We start from the raw sequence: 20,395 nt of genomic DNA on the forward strand, positions 1-20,395 counted from the left end.
TATGTCTGAAGTAGTCAGAAAAAAATGGACTGATCGCAACATTTTTTCTTAATAATCACATGAGACGATTGCTACCCAAGCTGAATCCTCGCTCTAGTCATGACTTCATAAATTTAATAAAATCATGAACCCAAACCAACTGCCAAAACTCCTACAGTCTTCAGATTTCAGCACATACCTTCATGTTCAGCCTCTTCACCTATTACATGGAGACACAGCATGAGGCGGAATTAAAAGGGCAATTATCATGAATTTCGAGATGGCCCATGCCAATTTATATCGACCCGGCTTGTGGTTCCATGTGTCACATACGCAGCAGCCAGTGTGCCATGGGTGCAAATTAAGGGGCCGCTTAAATTCATCACATTGCCGGAGCTACTTATTGTTATTATGCCCCTTATTCAAAGAAATCAGCCAAAAGGCCATTATCTCAAGTATGACGAGTCAAGCAGACTTTGCGATCCTAATATGAATTGTCTGTATGTATGAAAGAGAAATGCATAAATGCATTCCCCTCTATGCATTTCTGCTACTGATAGAATGCCCTGTGCCACTATAGAGGCCAGTAAAATGTAATAAAACTCAGTACTTTTACAGAGTTGACTTTCTGCTCCTATGACAGCCCTTCTATGCTGAGTTATTGTCCACCATAAAGGCCGCACAAACAGGTGGGAGGTGTCTCTCCCTCCTGAGTCCTTTTACTTTCTTACTTTCGCACAGTATTGAACACTCAGCACATTCTCGTACAATGTAGAAAAAAAAAACTAATATACTGTAGATATGAGGACTCAATGTCCTCAGGGTTCGTGCTTGTCCCATGTTAAAAAAGTAAGCTGCAGCACATTTCAACGGCTGTTGCATTGCAGCAGATACACCGGTATCGCTCGGCTTCATGGACGTCTGACTCACGCTGCTCCGCTGAACAAAGGGCCTGTTTTTTTCATTATAATGGAAATCAGCTTGATAAATGAAACTCTTTATTTTGCGCTGCGCTGTAGGTGTGTTTTTGACATTCAAATTATGTCCAAACGGTGCCCTCTGCAGAATATTTAGCAAAACTACAGCAGTGTTGTAAGGAGTCTTTTCTTCACTGCACTCAACACATGTTACTTGTGTGAGATGAATCATCATGGCCTGGCCTAGTTTGACCATGTACTTGTGAATTTCTCTGCCCTTATCAACCTGAACGCAATCCGAGGCAGGAAACTGTCTGCTGTTTACAGCTTTTGCTGTTTGGGGAACCACAACTCCTGCCTGATTTGCAAATTAAGTATGGCCTTTTAAATCACCTCTGAAAATGCAATGTGTTTTTATTATCTTGTTTAATTAAGGTAATTTGTTTTCATATATGTATTTACGTGTGTGTGTGTGTGTGTGTGTGTGTGTGTGTGTGTGTGTGTGTGTGTGTATGTAGGTTTATAAATGTACTGAATGTATGTAACACAGTATATACATAACATGTATGCATAGATATTCTCATGCGTATATGATGTGTATATTTTCTTTTTTCCATAGAAAGCACTTTGAAATCTCTGCTTGTTATTCAGTAAGTGCAATATAGATACACTTTATTACTATCACCATTACTATGTAACTACAAAAAAAAAATTCAAAACTTCAATGCTCCATATTAATCAGAAAGTGTACATACTTTGATTTTACATAATGGTGATGGTGCTGGAATTTATTGCACATCTGCAAACAAATTTTTTATTCTTAGTCAAACCAGGAAGATTATACAGATTGATACAATCCACTTGGTAGTTCTAAGTAAATTCAAGGGCGTCTGGTCTAACTGCATATAAATATTCTGTAATACAATGGAAACCTCCAGAGCAGCTACTAAAAGAAGCTTGCGGTGAAATTGTTTTGTCATCAGCTTTTTCTAAGGTCAAACTTAAAGTAAAATTATTCACAAAAGAGATACAAACTTAATAATAATAATAACAAGAAAGATCTGTATTTATATTCACTGGCTCAGTAACATGAAAGATCAAACAAACATCATATCCTGTCAAATTGTACAATGTTACACATGAAATAGGAACTGAGGAAATAGCCCTTCCTGTCCTGCTGTGTAACTCTGACTGATGCTACATTGATAAACTCAAATAAAGTATAAACACACACGGAGGGAGATAAAGAAAACAAACATCTCTAATGGATCGGATGGATCGGGGTTGTGAATGTGGAGTGTGAGTTCCATAGAGGAGATCTGGAGGCGTTTTCCGTAGGTGTGTCCAGGCTGGCCCATTCCTACACATAAAACATAAAGAAACACACACAAACACACAAGTTTGTTAAAGATCTCATCATAATGTCATATCCTGTGGCATAGTTCATACCACTGCTTTTACTTTCTAACAAGTGTCTCTGTGTCTGGGTATCTAGAAGCAGCACACCACATTATCTTGGGTATTTCATATAGTATCACTCTCATCGCTGTCATCACAAAAATGTCCTATTTTCTAACACTCCTAAAACATGACGTGGTCTACATTCTTTGTCTCCAGCAGTGACGGACTCAGGCTGTCTAAATAAATAAAAACAGCATCAGCTGCATGCATTTGGCCACCAAGGCTTATTCTGTTTCATAGCATACAGGGCAGCCTATATGGCACTGTGTCACGTTTTATCCAATTAAGGGCACACAATAAAGCACTGCATCTGGTTTTCTCCACTGGAAGGGTATCCAAGATGGCACTTCATCCTGTTTTTTCCACTGGAAAGTCACCCGAGAGGGCACGTCATCATGTTTTATCTACCATAAGGGTGTCCAAGAAGGCACTTTGTCATGTTGTCTCCACTAGAAGGGTCACATCACAGTGACGAATAGCTGAGTGCTTAGCATATACCACCAGGTATGAACGTCCTGAGCATTGAGTACCTGGTTTGAATCCCGGCTGGTGAAACCATGTGCTGCGTGTCATTACCTTACTCTCATTCGCCACATGTCCCTCTCCACTATCACTATCAAATAAAGGCATAACATGCCCCAAAAATAATCTTCAAATGTACATTTATTATAGATGACCTTATGTAAAAGGTCAGTAAACTGATATAAATTGTAATTGTATAACTTGCAAAACTACGTTTCTCTGTTCTGTGCAGTGACTGCTGTGATTCTTGAATGAGTGCTCTTTATGTCCAAGGACAAGGACAGTCTACATCACTGAGACAGAGACCCAAATATTCAGTCAAATATTCAGTTCAGCTGTTTCATGAGAGCAGGTTAGTCTTTCCATCAGCTGGCGATGACAGCGTTCTGTCCTCTGAGGCGGCTGTTCAGTAACAGAGCACAGAGAGGAAGCGAGAGCATGGCGAGAGTCTTCACTCTAATGAGAGCCCTTCATCAAGCTAATTAATGAACGTGATTACAACTAATGAAGGGCAAACACCGTGCTATAGCACTAACGAGAAATATCTGTGGGTTGACAGTATGTTTGGTGATTGGCAGTGTGTGCATGTGTATGCAGTGTATGTATGCATGTGTGTATGTATGTGTGTGTGTGTGTGTGTGTGTGTGTGTGTGTGTGTGTGTGTGTATGCAGTGTTGTATGCATGTGCATATGTATGCAGTGTATGTATGTGTGTGTGTGTGTGTGTGTGCGTGTGTGTGTGTGTGTGTGTGTGTGTGTGTGTTTTGTTTACAGCAAAGGGATCAGGGAAGTTTACTGTTGTTTGTCAAAGTGAATCCACAGGAGAAACATTCTGTAGAGGCCACAGAAATACCAGAAATACCAAAAGAACAGAAATGAGAAAACTGTACATGGTCTGCATGGTTTTTGTGTTGAAATTGATATTGCAAAGTTGAACATGCATCATAGGATAAGTCTGGTCATATTCTGTTTTTGTTATGGTCAACAAACCCCATGAAAAGACCAAAACCATCAATGAATTCTTCCTACTAACAAGAAATGTGCATCCAAACACATTGCATCCTGCTGCATACTCAAAACACCAAATACGTATTAATCTACGGCTGATAATTGTCTCCAAAAAATGTACTATTTACTCCTATTTGAGTACTGTTTGCCAAGAACTGCCGTGTCCAGCTGTTTTAGATCCACATCTTCAGTAGGAACCATTGGGCTCAAGGCTGAGAGCAACAGACTAAGAAAGTCAGAAAGTATTGAGAGGACCTCACACATTGTTGGTTTTGGATCTTTCATGGGATTTTGTGACGATGACAAAAAGCCAGCCAGCTTTACCCAAAGTGTTGTATAAGAAAGGGCAAAGGTAAAAAGGAAGCTGTTGCTTAATCATAGTTGATAAAAACTGAATGTTTTAAAAGCAATTGGAGATTCAGGTATTGATTAATAATTACCTGAGAGGTAAAGCTCGTACGCCTGAGTGTCAGGTCTGCAAAACAAAGAAGAAAAACAACAAGCACTGTTTGTATCAGTATATCTCTTTACCTTCATGCAATTTACTGCAAACTAACAAAATCGTCTCAAAGAAATTGAAGGGAAGTGAATGAATAGACAATTAACAAGTTATAAATATGATTGTAAAACTCACCAACGACATGGTCCTTAGCGTGAACTTTAGTCCAGAACTGTGCTTCCTGTCTGAAACAGTTCAACACAGCAACATGTTATAATACAATACCAACTCTGCAATGCAGCAATGCATTTTTTTTGTAACAAGTTATAGGAAAACACACCTGGCACCCATTCGGTAGAACCCAGCGTATAGGGTTATACCTAGAACAATCTGTGAAAGGTTCCACCCAGAACCCCCTATGAGAGGTTCTACAGAAAGTTCTTCTATGGTGTAGTGGTTCTACCCAGACCCCTCCCTGGAGGTTCTATCCAGAACCTTTCCACCTTCTGAGGGTGCTAACAAGAACCCACCCAGAGGTTCTTCCGACAGCTAATTTGTATTCCAAGTGTTTCATCTAGAACCCTCTCAGTGAGATGTACTGTGAAACCCTTTCAGTACAACTTTTATTTTCCATGGGTTTCATCTAAAACACCACAACCCACATCAATCATGGTTCACCATCATAGTCTTTGGGGGTGAGTTTTACCATGAACCCTTACTCTATATTCCTCTGTATTGATTTCAACAATTCTTGAAGAACTCTTTCTTCCAAAAAGGGTTTTCTTTGTATAAAAAGGGTTATTAATGGAACCCTTAGTCTCTCAAAGAACCCTTTAAAAACACTCTCCAAAATAAGGAAGCAAATGGTTCTTTGTAGAACCTCAGCCGTTCAGGATAAACCTGTTTGGAACCCTTATTTGTAGTGTTTCATATTTGGACAAATTGTGAGCAATTTCAAATTGTACGGCTTAGTGATATTTTTGCTTTAAACCATTTGTTATGTTGCCAAATGTAGGGAAATATTTGCAGTTAATGCCTTCTCTAAATGTTGCTAATGTGTCATTGCTGTCACGGTGATGATGGTAATTCACATTTGTTTATTATAACTTCAGGGAGACAAAATTACTGTGGACAGACAAACACAGTGATCATTTACTGGCCTTTAAGACTAATGGGGACTAAAAGGAAAATACCTTTTCTTCTTTTCCTCGGCTGCTGCTTTTACTTTAAAGAGGAGCAAAAAGAGAAGACAAAGAGGAAATAATAAGTTTCACAATGGAAGACAATCATGACAGTGTAAAGCAGAGATTCATGTGGTTGATACCTTTCCTGTGTGCCACCACAACCACGAGTGCCACTGAACACAGGAACAATACCGCAGCGGAGAAAGAGCCCAGTACGAGAGGCCAGTCCACACCGGATAAATCTGCAGACATCACACTGGTGTGAGTCATTTTATTTTATTTTACTTCCTGCCACTCACAATTCATAATAGATTAATCTACATATGAAATAATGGCATGTTAAAGTAGTTCTACCTGTTGATGATGGAGGATGAATTCCTGCAAAAATGAGAAAAGAACCAAACAGTCACATTTTATGTCAGATTATGCTCTACTAAATCCACACACACATGCAGTACAACCGTGAATCTGCACCTCTGGTTACAGCCAATGGGAGGCTGTGCTCAGATTTGCTCCATTTGCCTCCCAGGAGGACATCGTACTGGCACTGGTACAAAGCCACAAGGGTGTCCTGGACAGGCACAGGGAAGGTGACCTGATGGTTGATCATGGTGGCATGGTGAGTGGCAACAGGAAGTTCATTATCAGCCAGGTAGAGGGAGAACACAGCGCCGGGGTAAGCGGGCGACCCTGTGCAGAGCAAATGCCACACGTCCGTCTGCTGCTGCAGGACAAGGGTGGGAACTGGCAACGTGTCTGAAATCAAAGTCATATGAAACATTAGCCAGAATATAAATATATATATATATATATATATATATATATATATATATATATATATATATATATATATATATATATATATGTATGCTCTTAAAGCAAAAAAGACACTATTCCAACTTCTCAAATGTGAATATTTGTTGTTTTTCTTTGTCTTATATGATAGTAAACTGAATGTTTTGGGGGAATTGGGCTGAAAGAAGCCATTAAACCCAATAACATTTTAAAAACATAACAATTTATGGATTCATTGATAAAAAATACATCATGAAAATAATTATTAGCTCGAGCGCTACTTACAACATTTTCCAAATTGGGTGAGCACTGTAATACTTGCCATTAAATTAAACATTGCAGATGTTATCCCATTCATACAGTAATTCATTAAAATATTATTTTCAGAATGCATCACAATGGTAGTTACAATATTATGATGTTGAGTTTAGGGGCCCTTAGAGCAAACATCCTCACCTGTAACAGTGATTTCAACCACGTTGCTGACAGTTGAATTAACCAACACCCTTTTTTTGGTGATCTGGTAAATGCACGTGTACTCTCCCCCCTCTCCTCCCCTCACCGGCCCCACACTGAAGACTCCTGGCTGGAGCTCAGGGTTTGATACCCGACTGGCCCGGGGCTGGAGGATGACAGATGCCGCCCCCGTTCGCTCAGCGGCCCTCAGCAACAGGAAGGTCAACGGTTTGTTGTGACGGCTCGGCTGGGACTGAGACTGGGACGGAAGAGGGACCGAGCATCTGAAGGACAGCATGTCCCCACGTTTTACCACGCCGGTAGAGGGATTCACAGACAAGACTGGGGGAGGGAACAAGGGGATGGAGCGAGTGGGGTCAGCATCTGGGAAAAGTACAGACAGGTAAAAAAAAAAATGAAACAATTATCTCTACGATTGTGAGACCCTGTTACTTTGACATAGTTCTTTTGGCACAACAGAACCTCGGTTTGCCACAGTTGTCAGCCAAACTTCCCTCTGTAACCGTCAACACTGGAAGCCAGCACACATTGCGTTTGATGTTTGTGTGTGTGTGTGTGTGTGTGTGTGTGTGTGTGTGCGTGTAGGTGTGTGGTTTCTATATGAAGTGCAGGATGTAACTACCACTGCACACACCCACAGAGCAGAAGACAATAAGAGACCGCAGAGAGCACCTGCATGCACAGTGTGTTTTGGGAGGTTGGAGCGCAGCGGAAGGGAGTGTTTATTATGTTATACCACATGTCGAATCACTTGTGGGTGCAGACTGAAGAAGTGACTGCACAAACTCTGTTGTTCCACGTTAAATGAGAAGTGGAGCAGCTACAGCCTAAACCACATCCACTACTACTACTGCTAGACCAGAGTCTGCCTCCATCAAATCACAGGCCAGATTTCCATCAAGATATGCATTTGAAAACAACAATAAAACAAAACATGGACGCACCTTTTGGGGGATCTAGCTGTAAATAGGGACTGAACGCACTGAAAGGACGATCCTGGTCCTTGTACAGACAGCAGAAGAGTTGGACTGGATCCCCCTCATTTACCCTCAAACTGAACTGAACCTCCTCAGCGCCGGACTGCAGCACCTTAGAGTCCACCTCAATGAAAGAATGGACACACAGAGAAGAGTAAAACCACGGGAGTCCAGTGGTACAAGACACAACACACATCCTCAAAAAAACGTATACCTCTTCTGTGAGCCGGAACAACATGAACTTATCCCCTCGGTGGCCCTCTGGTGTCCGGCAAGCCAGAACTACGGAGGTCTTTGACCTTGCATGAATGTAAAGTGTAGGCACCGGCAGAGGTGAGGAAGTGGAAGCAGAAAGCCTTCCTAGACAGGAGAGAGAGAGAGAGAGAGAGAGAGAGAGAGAGAGAGAGAGAGAGAGAGAGAAAGAGAGAGAGAGAGAAAGGTTTCACATGCAGAAAGTATCAGTTGAGTTTCACACATTTTTGAGTTTGAGTTGGTGCAACAGTGACGCACCAACTGTGCTTTCTACATGTGGTGTGCTCACTTTTTACCAAACTGATGATTGCAGCTGATGACAACATAACAATGGAACGTGAAATATTGAGATATTGCCTGTAACATTTAATACATTTACAAGCATAGTTGTTGCATTTAATGACAGTTTCGCCGTTGTTTTTTTCTCCTTTAACCCGCAAGAAATCAGCAAATAGATGTTTCTAGTGGAAATATATTGTTGTTAGACAAAACAATAAAACTCGGCGATGAATATAATAATAATAATTTAAAAACAACTATGGTACGACACTTACCCCAAAGTTGTAGAGAAGTGAATAACAGATATATCCAAAGGGATTGTCCAACACTAACAACCTGCATCTTTGACACAAGAAGAAGACTGAATAGTGTGAGAAAGTATGGACTTCTCTCTCTCTCTCTCTCTCTCTCTCTCTCTCTCTCTCTCTCTCTCTCTCCTCTCTGTGCTTTCATAATACGTATCACATCCTCCTGAAGACAGAGCGATTGGAGGAAGTTGAACCAGTAAACACACTTCCTTTTTTGGAGTCCACTGGTCGGATTCATGATGAGAATAAATAGCAAGTCCTGTGTCTTAGTAACCCACATGTAAAAATATTTATGTGTCAGCCAGAGCAGATTCAGAATTCCCCCACATGTCATCTGGTGTCATCAGGATGTGATAGGTGTACATGATAATAATAGTGCGTGGAATGTAACTAAGTACATATAATTGAGCGCTGTAGCAGATTGCAACCAATTGGAGCTTTTCCTGTGTGCCAGACGTGTAGGAGAACTACGATGGTCGATTTGAAAATATATGTGAAAATATATGTGAACATTTTATTTCGAGCTATTGCTAGTCAAACAGATACAGTATGTTCAATATAGCTTCTAGAAGATTATTAAAGTAAGAATCGTGATTATTGAGTACATCATTGCTTTTTGTTTCTTCGTTGTTCAAATCAAGAACGTTTTCGTTGTTGTTTTGTTATTTAAAATAAAGCCTGACATGTTCTGCCTCTTTGTCACACAAAGAGAAGTAGACTTAGCGTGGGAAATGTCTGAGGCAGCCACATCTGCAAGATAATGAAAAAAAAAAGAGAAATTGGATGACAGAGACCAAGAATTAGCTTACTGATAGACAGAACAAGATGTTTATAAACTGTATCAACAACTCCTAACTTGAGTTTGGTTGAGAGGAGAATTATTAAAATGCACATTACAAATCAAATTCATCTCAAGGTGGTAAATATTCCTAAAGAAGATGATGGGACAGATTTAAATCACATTCCTCTGGGAGCTTTTTACTAGCAACCAGTTAAATTAAGTCATATTTTATAATCAATTCATCAAAAGAAGGATTGCTTCTACTACTATTTTATTGAGAGTGAGGCCAGTTATAGAGGAGTAGTAAATCTAGTCACAAGTGCAGATCCTTGAGGGTGCACTTTTTCTTTAAAAGCCTCCTCTTATAAAGAGTGATCAGGTGCAGCAACAATTTTAAAACCTTTAAAAGTTCATGCTCAGTAATGAATCTGGGATTAACAGGATAACTGTTAAGAATCTTTTCCAAGGAATCATGTTTTACAGTACAAACACATATGTACAGGGAAGTTAAAACAGGTGGCTACCAGTGGTGAATTTTTGAGAAAGATGATGAGTAATGTTATCATGTTAAGCTTTGTTCTTTAGAAATTCCACTGCTGCATACTTTTTAAAATAAAACAAAAAATCCCCCTATTTCAACCAAGAGATGAGTTCATTTTTATTCACGTAGACTAATGCAAAGCAGGGTAGACATTACAAGACATACTGGTGCAACATTTACATTAACAGCATTTATATTTCCTCCTGGTGTAAAACTGTCTCTGATGAGATGCTAAAATTAAAGTGTATTGAGAAATACAACCACAAATGCACAAACAGTTGCACCTGTAGCAACTTTAAAGAACCGTTGCTCCATAAAACACAACGTAATTATATAAACCAGAGTCATGTTATTCACACGTGAAACCCAGTTAACGCAGCTGATGATAAGAAGAAAATCCACGGTGTCCTGATGATGAATCCTAAATCCTGTTATGCCACCAGCATGTCATAGTTTTTAAATATGTCAACATTGACTTGATGGATAGGCAAGAGGCTAAATAAGACTGCAAAACGTCATCATGCTGACAGCCTGCACAGCCTTGTTGGGTATGCTAATGCAACGAATGGTGAAGATAGTTAGCTTTTTACTTATGCTGATTGCATTCAGGGTGCAAAAATCCTAAAAGTGTGAAAATGATCTTGCTGAACAAAACGTGTAAGTAATTCGTACAATAATCCAAAATCCAGTGGAAAAATCCCATTGTCTTTTTGTCAAGGTAACCAGTACAATGCTAACTTCCCGGTTGGCCTAAAAAAATATGTCCCTGCAGCATTCTCGTGTCATAAAATTGGGCGCACACGTTGATGTCCAGGATTAATTAAATTGCACCAAACGGTCAAAAAAGTTGCTTCATGCAAACTTAACAAAAAATTCTCATCAAAATCAGTACTTTGTGTTTATTGCTAATTAAGCCGTATTAGTTGACCTTTGCTTGTGATTTGTACATCGTGCTAAGGTTTGTTGAACCCACGTGACAGAATATAGTTTATCGTAGCCTCTGCATCTATGTTACTTTCAACATTGGTTGCTATGGCAATTAGCTGTTAAAAACACTGCAGTGAAGCTGAAAAAGTGATTACAAACTGAGTGTGAGGAGTTGAGGGACAAGTGGACTACTTTACTTTCAAGGTAATAGAAAACACTGTCGTGCTTCTTTTTGCTTCCGGGTTGGGACGGGTCTTGTCCTCTCTCGTCCATCAGCATCACACTCCCCCCTCTCTCGCGCGCAGCAGCAGCATCCACGAGCCCCTGAGTGTCACACGCGCGCACTTGCCCGAGCGGTTTCCCAAAAACATGATGTTTTTGTGTGTCACGTCGGGGTAAAACCACCCCAGAAAGAAGAAGAAGAAAGCATTAAAGAGATGGATGAAGACTTCGCTCCTGAGCCGGATTGTCTGCTGACATTCGTGAGGAAACTCAGAGAGGTGTTTGACGCGTGTGACGAGGACTCGGACGGGTTTATCCGCCCTGAACACTTCGTGCAGTTGGGTTCTCAGTTTGGACGAGCAGAACAGGTGAGAGCATGCGTCTTTTGCTTCGTCTGTCTTTTTCTTTCTTTCTTAACGCCCGCCATGCAAGTTGCATAAGCAACCGAATAACTAAATCAAGATGTTTTTTTCCCAATATTGTAATAAAAAACAAAAAAGAAGAAGAACGTAGGTCACTGTATCTCCTCTCTTGAAAAATATCTAATTACGTATTTCACATTGCTATGTGATAAAAAGCTTACACGAAGTCCCACCTTTTATTTTTTGACATTGAGCTCAGCAGGACCTGCAGAGGAGGTTCCTATTGAAAGTTCTAGTTACAGGTTGGAGCCAAAGCAGGAATATATTTTGTTCCTTAATGCAGTGGGAACAGTGGGAACAGTGGGCTTATGTATCTTTCCAGCAAAACAGTCTGATGCTCCTTCAGCTTACCTCTGTGACCTGAAAGTTGTGTGTCGAATAAGGTGGAACCACCTTAAATTGTTATGTTCTGAAGCAGGAAAGTAACTGTAATGTTAGCACACAAATATGCAATTAATTTTCAATGGTGTAATGTGCAAGATATTGGCAGAATTCTAATTTAAAAAATGAATGAACTTCATCTTCAGAATGTGAAGAGGTTACAGTGTTGACGTTATGTCAAAGATGTCTATGTATTGTGTTGCAGAGATATCTGCTATATGTATGGAGCATGCTAACCAGCTAGCCTCGGCCCGTCCTGTCCTGTCATACCACTTGTACCTCAAGAGGTGACAGCGTGCGCACTGCATGCACCAGTACGCACTTTGTAAAGGCAGCTGCAGTATGTACTAAAAGAAAAGAGAAAAAGTATGCAATATGAAGTTGTGTGTGAAAATGCTCAGTGAACTACATCTCTCGTCTTGCATAATCTACGTCACCACTGCAACATGGCCGTTATTTTTGGCTTGCAAGCTAGGTAGCTTAGACTTACACATTGTTGATGGGAGTACGTCCCGGTACAAAACAAACAGGCTTCGTAGCTTCAGAGAGAGACGTCACTTCAGGACTTTTTGGCTGTGTAGTCTTTCTAATTACGCATTTTCACAGACTTTTACTTCAACCATTGTATGACAAAATGAGACTTTCGTGACGTGCAAAATGTGTCTTTAAAATTGACAAACGTTATGGCGCAATTCAAACAGGATTAAATAATAATTTTGTCTCTCTCTGTTGTCGACCTATATATTTTTTTTCATGGAAGGTCCACTCTGAAAGAAGATCTGCTCTCAGTCCAGCATGAGAGGACGAGGACGTAGAGCTGCTTGTCAATCAAGTTCAGTTTAAACAAACAGGCTTGTTTATTGGATTAAATTCTAGGTGGCAGGAAAGAGAGAACGATTGAGGGTATTTCCTCCTTGAAGCATAGTTCATTATAAAAGATGTGCCTAAAAAACAAAGTGTTATGTCTTCTAGTTTGCGACGAATGAGGAATATTACCGGTTCATATTTTAGATGTTTTCATCAGTGCATGTTCTCACAGTGGACGTCCCTCGTGTCTCACTGCGTGTCGGGGTAATTGAACACTGCGGTTGATTGGCTCCCCAGTGTTGTGTTGCTCATCGGCGGGAGCATCGAGGAGACACTGATTAGCTCCTGGGGGAAGCCTTCCACTGACCTGGGAAACGGATCCACAGGATCAAGTAGATGCAATTCTTAACTCCACGGTCGTAGATCCCACACAAGATTCAGAATTCACAGACAAAACATCTATTCTATTATCATGTGACCCAAAGTGTATTCATAGTACAGAGTGTGTACAGAAAAAGAAACACATGCGCATTCTGTGTCGTCGGTTTGGATTCCACTTTCTAATAGATGCACCGTATTAAGCAGCCTCCTGCATGTGTTGCCCTCTCATTGTCCTTTATGGGCGAATCCCACCGTTACCTCCTGACCCACTATTGTACACAGTGGGTGAGGCTCTCCCCGTTGCACAGTCACATGCAAATGTCCACATGCTGACGTATCCTACAGTTTTCTCCTCTGACCTCTTTCCTTTCCCCCTCACTTTGTCAGAGGCAATACATCTAGGCTGTTTGATTCCAAATAGATTTCCTTGCTCGTCCTCTGAAATGAATGCTTGAACGCATAGTGACACACCTTTTAAAATTCTGAGGTCAAAGTTCACTGTGACCTCACATAGTTCATATGACAATTATGACAATTTCACACAAACATCTAAAAGGATAAAATGATGAAGTGGTGACATTTTGGACGGACGTGGATGTAAACTGCTACATCACTGGTCGGGGGAGGAATACAACACGAGGCTGTGATTCTATTTTTTTAACCTGGAAAAACCCTGAAGTTGTTTCTGTTTCAGTCACAGACCTTTGCTATAATTAGTGCTGTTAAATTTGAAATGGCTGTGGGTAGCTTGCAGAGAGAATAATGCATTATTCAGCCGTGGTGCACAGCGCTGGAAGGCAGCAGCGATGTGGATGTGGGCGGATCATGAGTCAGGGTGTGCATGTACTTGGGCATGCTTTAATTATACAGATGTGTGATATTGCACATGAGGTGTGTTAGATTGTTTTAGTAAGCCATCCCATTGCCTTCAGTCTGGGTTCAGATCAAAAGTTATTCACATAGAATTATGTTTCTTGGAGGCAGTGAGTGAGGGCCTAAGCAATGTCTTGTTGTTTGTTTATCCATCAATCAACATGAAGACTACAGCTACCGGCCAAATGTCCACGTTATTATTATTATTATTATTATTATTATTATTATTATTGTGGTTCCCTGGAAAATATCTTCTCATAATTTTGGTGACATCTTGTACATTCATTTAGTGTCGTTGTTATGTGTGGGGGACCATGGTGGCAGGAATGAAGATCACAGGTGGGTTAAAATAAATGCTCAGAGCGTGAGCTGGAGGATTACTGACTTTTATATCAGCGGTGTGGCATCAGGCGTGGCCATCACATGAGGAAAAAGAACATATTTTAAGATTAACTGATTCCCAGAGGAGATTGCCTTAAATTTGCCAAGATGATAGACCATGTTGATTTTATTCATACTATTATCTTTCCTCTATTTTCTAGACAGAGGTTACACTCAGTGCTCCTCAGGCTATGCAATGATAAAAAAACAAAACATGTTGTTGGGCCAAACAAACACACAGCATTGTGCTGTGCATGGCATGTTTTCAAGATGATAAAGGCAGTAAACTGATGTCATTTAGACATTTATTGTTGGTCATTATCCTACAGGGTTATTATCATTTCAAATCCCAACTTTTTTGCATGACTTTGCATCGTAGTTCCATTGGAAAATTCAGCTTCTGAAACTGAGGAAACTTCTGGCGCTCAGTAGTTCGGAGGGTATAAGTTATCATTCAGCATGGAGTGCATAGTGTAGCTCTGCATTTTTAAAATGCCACAGTGGTGCTTTAGCACTTGAGCGGTCTCGAGACCTCTTTTTGAAGGTCTCTGAATGAAGCGCATTTTCACTCGGCCTCGTCTCAGGATTTTAGCTCAAAACCACAACTGCAGGGATATCCACAAACTCCCTGTGCATTGTCTAAATCTATTAGTTTACAACACGATGGCTTTTAGAAACAAAGGAAAATCCCCACATGTAAAATCCTCCCCTGCAATGCCTTTTCATTATTTTACTAAGACATTTCTCATGGTACATTTGTTCACACAGACATAGAGTGAATATGGCAAAAAAAAGAGGTGAATGAGGAGGAATTTCACTTTTTTCGTCTGGGGATGTGGGTCTTTCAGCTCAATTTGAGAAGTGCCTACGGTTTGCATGTTCCACATTTAAATGGGTGTCATGTAGTGTTGGACTCAGTGTGATCTTGTCTCAGCCTTGATGCACCGGGTGTTTGCATTGATAATAAAAACAGAGGATAGGTTCAGCATGAGAGAATGACTCACGGTGTACGATGTACTTAATAAGGTTGGTGATAAGTAACCCTCTGCAGCACTCTTCATCTCTGTAAAGAGCCTTTTCACTGCAATGTTGAAAGTGAGGGTGAGTCACGCACTTCAGCCGCCTGTCTATCTCGGTAACGGCTGGTTTAATGTGGCATTAACACACACATATAAACACTAACACATGTACATACGTGTTGAAGTGGCTGAAGATCATAGGTCGTTTTCAGTATGATCCTATAACTGGGTTTCAGCATGCAACCAAATAATCTCTCAAATGTAAGAATTAACCAGAAGCATCGGCCCTCGGCTCTCAGCGTAGACCGATACAGGGAGCAGAATAACCTCATCCGTAACGTTTTTACTTTGCATGGACAGAAATGTGCTTGGTCATGTTTTCTCCGTGCCTTCTCCTCAGGTGAAGAAGTTGGCCAGATGTCTGGACCCCGACTCTCACGGGAGGATCGACTTCAAAGACTTCTGCCGCGGCGTGCTCACCATGAAAGGTTAGAATGCGTGTCAGCTGAGGGAACGCATTGTGTCCGTGTGAGGAGGAACAGTTTTAAGGGCTGCACATGTTGTGTCGTTTTCAGAGAACACACTTGTTACTGTGTCTTGCTGCCTTCAACAGTAGCTTTTGGTAATAATGTCGCCTAGGCTATTTCTATTGACTTCAATTCCAACAATAATGAAAATGTACTTTTGCTGCACTATAGCAGAACATTTCCAGCGTTGGTGTCAGTCTTTTTATATCCATGCAGCTACCTGCAGGCATCCCTGGAGCAAACCGACTGACAGCAAACTCACACAAGTTGGTGTTCCACTGTTTTTATGTATTTCACAGCAACAACCAGGAGACGCCTCTACAAAACATTTAGCTGGTTAGCTTAGAGAGCGATGGATGAATCCAGTGAAGCCCTGATAACGCTACCCCTGCTTAACCAAGTGGAATGAGGTATCGTTTATGCCAACTCATCATATTTCCTCTTTCCGGGGGTCGGTTCTCTTTGTTTTCTGTCCAGACTGAGAGTCTGTGTAAAACCAGGTCAGCTCACCCTCAACAGTACACCAGGACAACCAGGACACAGGAGGGGACAGAGCCGGGGTACGGCCGCCCAGTAACAGAGGCAACAAATTGGGCTTTCTGGTTCTGCATGGCTGAGTGCTATTGAGTTTGAACTGGCCTCAATAATACAATGTTCATTTAACACTGGAGTGTCAGTTAATGACAGAATGTGAAGTCCATTAGACTTCCTTTACACCAAAGATCTTCTACCCCTCATGTATACCAACGCCTGGTCGCATAATGAGCACATTTAAAGCGGCTATCATTTGTTTTTATAGCAACAATGTATCAAATGAAAATGTGACAGTGATGAACCTCACGAGAGTTATCACCTGAAATGAAAAAATGGAGCCAAAGGACGGAGAGTGTTAGACTTCGTCAGGTGGACAGAATCACGACTCCAAATTCATAAAAAATCTAATAAATAAATCAAATGTTGTAAAATACATTTCCAATTTACTTAAAGCACATAATGACCACATAGAGTAATTTATAATGCATTATAATACATAATCAGACGATTATAATGTATTACAACTATTGGAATTATATCACATCCTTGCCAAAAAGTAAATGACACATAACATGCTTTGTAATGTGTTCTAATTATTGTTATAAAGCATTAATGAGTGCTTATAACTATATTTCTACAGTGCTATAAGCAGATGTTAACCCATTATAAGTGTTTATAATGGGTTATAGATGGGCGGTATAGAAAGTGTTACTAAAGTTTTTATTCACTGCGCATTTTTCTGGAGAAAGTGCTGCGTCGTTTACCTCATATCAACTCTGTGAGGTCTCCCATTGGTGCCCCCTCACAACTGTTTTCCTGTTTCTTTCTTTGCACTCGGTTCGTAAATAATAGATCGGTTTCATAAATTACACCACTTATCGGCTCTCTCCTAGTTTTATCACAGGGAGTGTTTGGCTTTTTGTCCTAAAATTGACCTGCTGTGTTTTCTTTTTGTGGAAAACATCTTTATTATGAATTATGCATCCAATATGTCTTTTTCACATCCAGATTTTTTATATAATGATCCTCTATGCTGCCCCCCAGGAACACACGCACACACCAGAATGGTACTCGTAGGACAGCCAGTCTTACTTTACAAGCATGGTGGAGTATCAAAAGTACAGGGAAAAATAACAAGTAGAAACGAGAAACAAGTAGAAAAATAAAAAAAGAATAATACAGACAAAAAAAAGCTTCCCCCCAGCATTCAGCCATCATTCCTCGGCCTAGAAAATGACCCTCCGGAATATATTGTATATTCTAGCCCAGAAACGGAGTCCATATATGATCAAATATACCGGTTTTACTCCTGGACCAGTATGTTAGCTATTCAATGGGTAAAAGGTTGAATATTACCTTATGCCATGAGAACTATTGTAGCATAGGCACCATATGTTATCACATTCATCGCCGTGTCCTTCCCAACAGAAGGCACAGTTGATCCAAATCTAATTATTTCATGAAAACCAAGAAATTCTGAACACAGGACCAAATAGTGTGAGTATAACCGCCGGCGTCCTTGGTCGATGCAGCAACCTGAACTGTTCCAACAGAAGATATATTGTGTTTAGCAGCACCTTCAGGTTCAGCAGCTTGGATAGGAAATGATTGCGCTGCAGAATCTCAAACAGACTGAGATGACTCATGCATGCTTTGTATTTCTTTTCTTTGCAGGTTATGTTGGAACCTTAAAAAAGAAACGCGGTGCACGGTTCATCACAGGGCCGTATGAGGCAGCGAAGAGTTGCTTTCAGGTAAGTTTTTAAAGTGTGTGCGTGTGCATGTGTACTTTATTAAGAGTCCAATTGAACTGAAATATATCACCTCAAATGTCACATGATATCCGAAATGAAGAAAATAATCTGTGTTCATTTTACATTTCAATGCTGCATATACATCTAGGTGAATATCAGCACTTCAGCACGTACAGTGAGCAGCAGGTTAATCATGGTACAGTCAGAAATGATAGTTTCCTTGTGACTTCCTGTTGGAGAGGAGTCCCAGCATGCTGTCAGTGGGTTATAATTTATATGTGAATATATGGATACGTGTAAAATAAATAGTGGTCTGACACTAAATCCAATAATGACAAAAATGCTTTTTATTTATGAATTAATTTAAAGGTTTTTAGTGGGGTTTTTTGAGACGACTACTAGACCGGACAACCTGTGTAGCAACCTGTCAATCACAAGGTAGCCACGCCTATTTTCTCATAGACTTCTATACAATCTGACTTATTTTTGCAAGCAGAGGATCCGCCCCCTGCTGAGAGAGTTAGAGGGTTGAAAGTTAAAACAACGTTGGCTACAATGTTGCAGTAAAGTCAGTGGGTGCAGCTTGTACTTTACTATTTTGTCCACTTGGTGGTAGTGTTCGACTGCTGCTGTACAGTAGAAGACAGACGGTATGTCAAAATAACTTTTACATGGTCTTGCTTGTATGTTATCTGTACAAAATCCCAGGTGAGTGGATGAGACACGTGTCTAAAAGTGATTCGATTTGTTCTTCTAAATGTATTATTTTGGCTTTGAAGACATTTAGTTAATTGATACAAAAAGTCCAACATAAAGGTTTTTCCTTAACATCAACTGTGAACAATTCACAAGAATTAAACAGATTTTTCAATTTATCCCTTAGGCTTTTCCAGATGGAAAGTTTGCCCAGATGTACTAATTTGGTTTTATTGCCACACAGCCTTTTGTTTGACTCCTACTGATGTCCGTGTCCGCTGAGATAATCGCTTCTTTACATCATCGTCTAACTGAGACCCTGAGGTGTTACATGTGACACTTATTTCACAAACTCTTTTGAAATGTGGTACTTTACATGCAAAACCACTTCCTCTAAGAACATTGATACTTTGCAAAGTCAATTAAACAGCAACTTCATAGTGGAGCAATAACTGCAGGGTATTCTATGCAGCAGGTTTGCATCAATATTCTAGCCTTAGACTTGAATCCACAGGTTTAGAGAAGTCTTTTTGCTGCCATTGGCACAGTATAACATTTCATTATACCAACAGAGAAGTGCTCTTAAAATATTCACACTGGGTGAAATGCAATACGGTCGCTACCTACTGTGTCTTTCATAGGCACTACAAAGCACTTCTCTTTTTTGGAAATGCTGTCTCATTTGCACACTTCCCTTTGAAACCCGGCTTATAAAAGAAATTCTGGTGGCAGACATACCATTTTATAATTCAGGATTACTTTTCACTGTTTATCATTTTCTCCACACAGTGACAGGTAGGTGTTGCAGTTATGGGTTTGTAGTTGTATGTTTGAATATATATGCATTGTCTTTTCAGCGTTTAACCCAGGAAATGTCTTTGTGATGACTGGGGAACAAGAAATTAGCCGTTTCTCCTAAATGGGAATATGCGTGGTGCTGTACTTCTGCAGTGTAGACACACCGAGGATTAAGCATGACATTTCATATTGTTACCCACACCAAGTTGAAGTTCTTTTTTTATGCACGGAGAAGTAATCATTGGCAATGACAATCTTAAGTCTCACGCTCCCACCAACAATGCTAATTCAATTTTTTGTAGAAAAACTAGAAAGTAGAGTGCAGATCTCCGCCAGGTGTGTGTGCACCGACCACCGCTGTATTGTGTGATTGAATGAACACAACACGCACATTTACTAAGCCTCCGTCGAGACTGCGAGTGTTTCAGACGTGTTTTTTCACCCGCTTGTCTCACACAACAAACACGCTCTCTTTGTAATCTATGCAGATGTCTGCGTGGGCTCTGTGTGGGTTCAGCGTCTCAGCTCGGCCTCCCGAGTGTAACGCCGACTTGAAGCGTTTGTTTAGGCTTCAAGTCCGCGAGAGGCAGTGCACTCAGCTGTGTGTGTAGCTCCGTCAGCTGTTAGCTGTGAGCCGAACACGGCGTTGCTGAGGGTCGGAGATGCACTCAGCTGAGTCATCACTCGTGGCCCCTACCGGCCGGGGGCCGGTTAAGAGCAGTGAGTGGGGAGTCAGTAGGCATTCAATGGCAA

The 20,395-nt window shown here is 40.6% G+C and overlaps 2 protein-coding genes across 3 annotated transcripts in view; one reads left to right on the forward strand and one right to left on the reverse strand.

The window, feature by feature from the left end:
- Positions 1 to 1,696: 1,696 nt before the first annotated feature.
- On the reverse strand, positions 1,697 to 8,644 carry LOC137885056 (uncharacterized). Its single transcript, XM_068727192.1, has 11 exons — positions 8,566 to 8,644; positions 7,974 to 8,119; positions 7,727 to 7,883; positions 6,762 to 7,145; positions 5,985 to 6,266; positions 5,865 to 5,888; positions 5,651 to 5,752; positions 5,520 to 5,550; positions 4,522 to 4,571; positions 4,328 to 4,362; positions 1,697 to 2,256 (listed from the first exon to the last, which is right to left on the reverse strand). The coding sequence occupies exons 1-11, from the start codon at positions 8,630 to 8,632 to the stop codon at positions 2,158 to 2,160; spliced, it is 1,377 nt and encodes a 458-aa protein (XP_068583293.1). The 5' UTR covers positions 8,633 to 8,644; the 3' UTR covers positions 1,697 to 2,157.
- Positions 8,645 to 11,247: 2,603 nt separating this feature from the next.
- Positions 11,248 to 20,395, forward strand: part of rab11fip4b (RAB11 family interacting protein 4 (class II) b) — a 52,765-nt gene continuing 43,617 nt past the window's right edge. Inside the window, exons 1-3 of one of the 2 annotated variants that reach the window (XM_068726737.1) lie at positions 11,248 to 11,437; positions 15,734 to 15,821; positions 18,069 to 18,148. In XM_068726737.1, coding sequence (XP_068582838.1) covers positions 11,285 to 11,437; positions 15,734 to 15,821; positions 18,069 to 18,148 — 321 coding nt within the window. In that variant the 5' untranslated portion in view covers positions 11,248 to 11,284. The remainder of the gene's footprint in view (positions 11,438 to 15,733; positions 15,822 to 18,068; positions 18,149 to 20,395) is intronic. The other variant, XM_068726738.1, reaches the window with a different exon arrangement.

This window comes from Cebidichthys violaceus, unplaced genomic scaffold (genome assembly GCF_023349555.1).
Source record: "Cebidichthys violaceus isolate CVI_PGR_0920_01 unplaced genomic scaffold, fCebVio1.0.p SCAF_4, whole genome shotgun sequence".
In the NCBI taxonomy this organism is placed as follows: domain Eukaryota; kingdom Metazoa; phylum Chordata; class Actinopteri; order Perciformes; family Stichaeidae; genus Cebidichthys; species Cebidichthys violaceus.

Bases quoted from the DNA above. Each gene is read 5' to 3' on its own strand.
- LOC137885056 (XM_068727192.1), bottom strand. From the start codon at position 8,632: ATGCAGGTTGTTAGTGTTGGACAATCCCTTTGGATATATCTGTTATTC. The intron at 7,146-7,726 runs GTGCGTCCATGT...TACTTTTCCCAG, and splicing joins ACAGCTAGATCCCCCAAAAG to ATGCTGACCCCACTCGCTCC. The intron at 5,551-5,650 runs GTATCAACCACA...TCCTCTTTAAAG, and splicing joins TGTGGTGGCACACAGGAAAG to TAAAAGCAGCAGCCGAGGAA.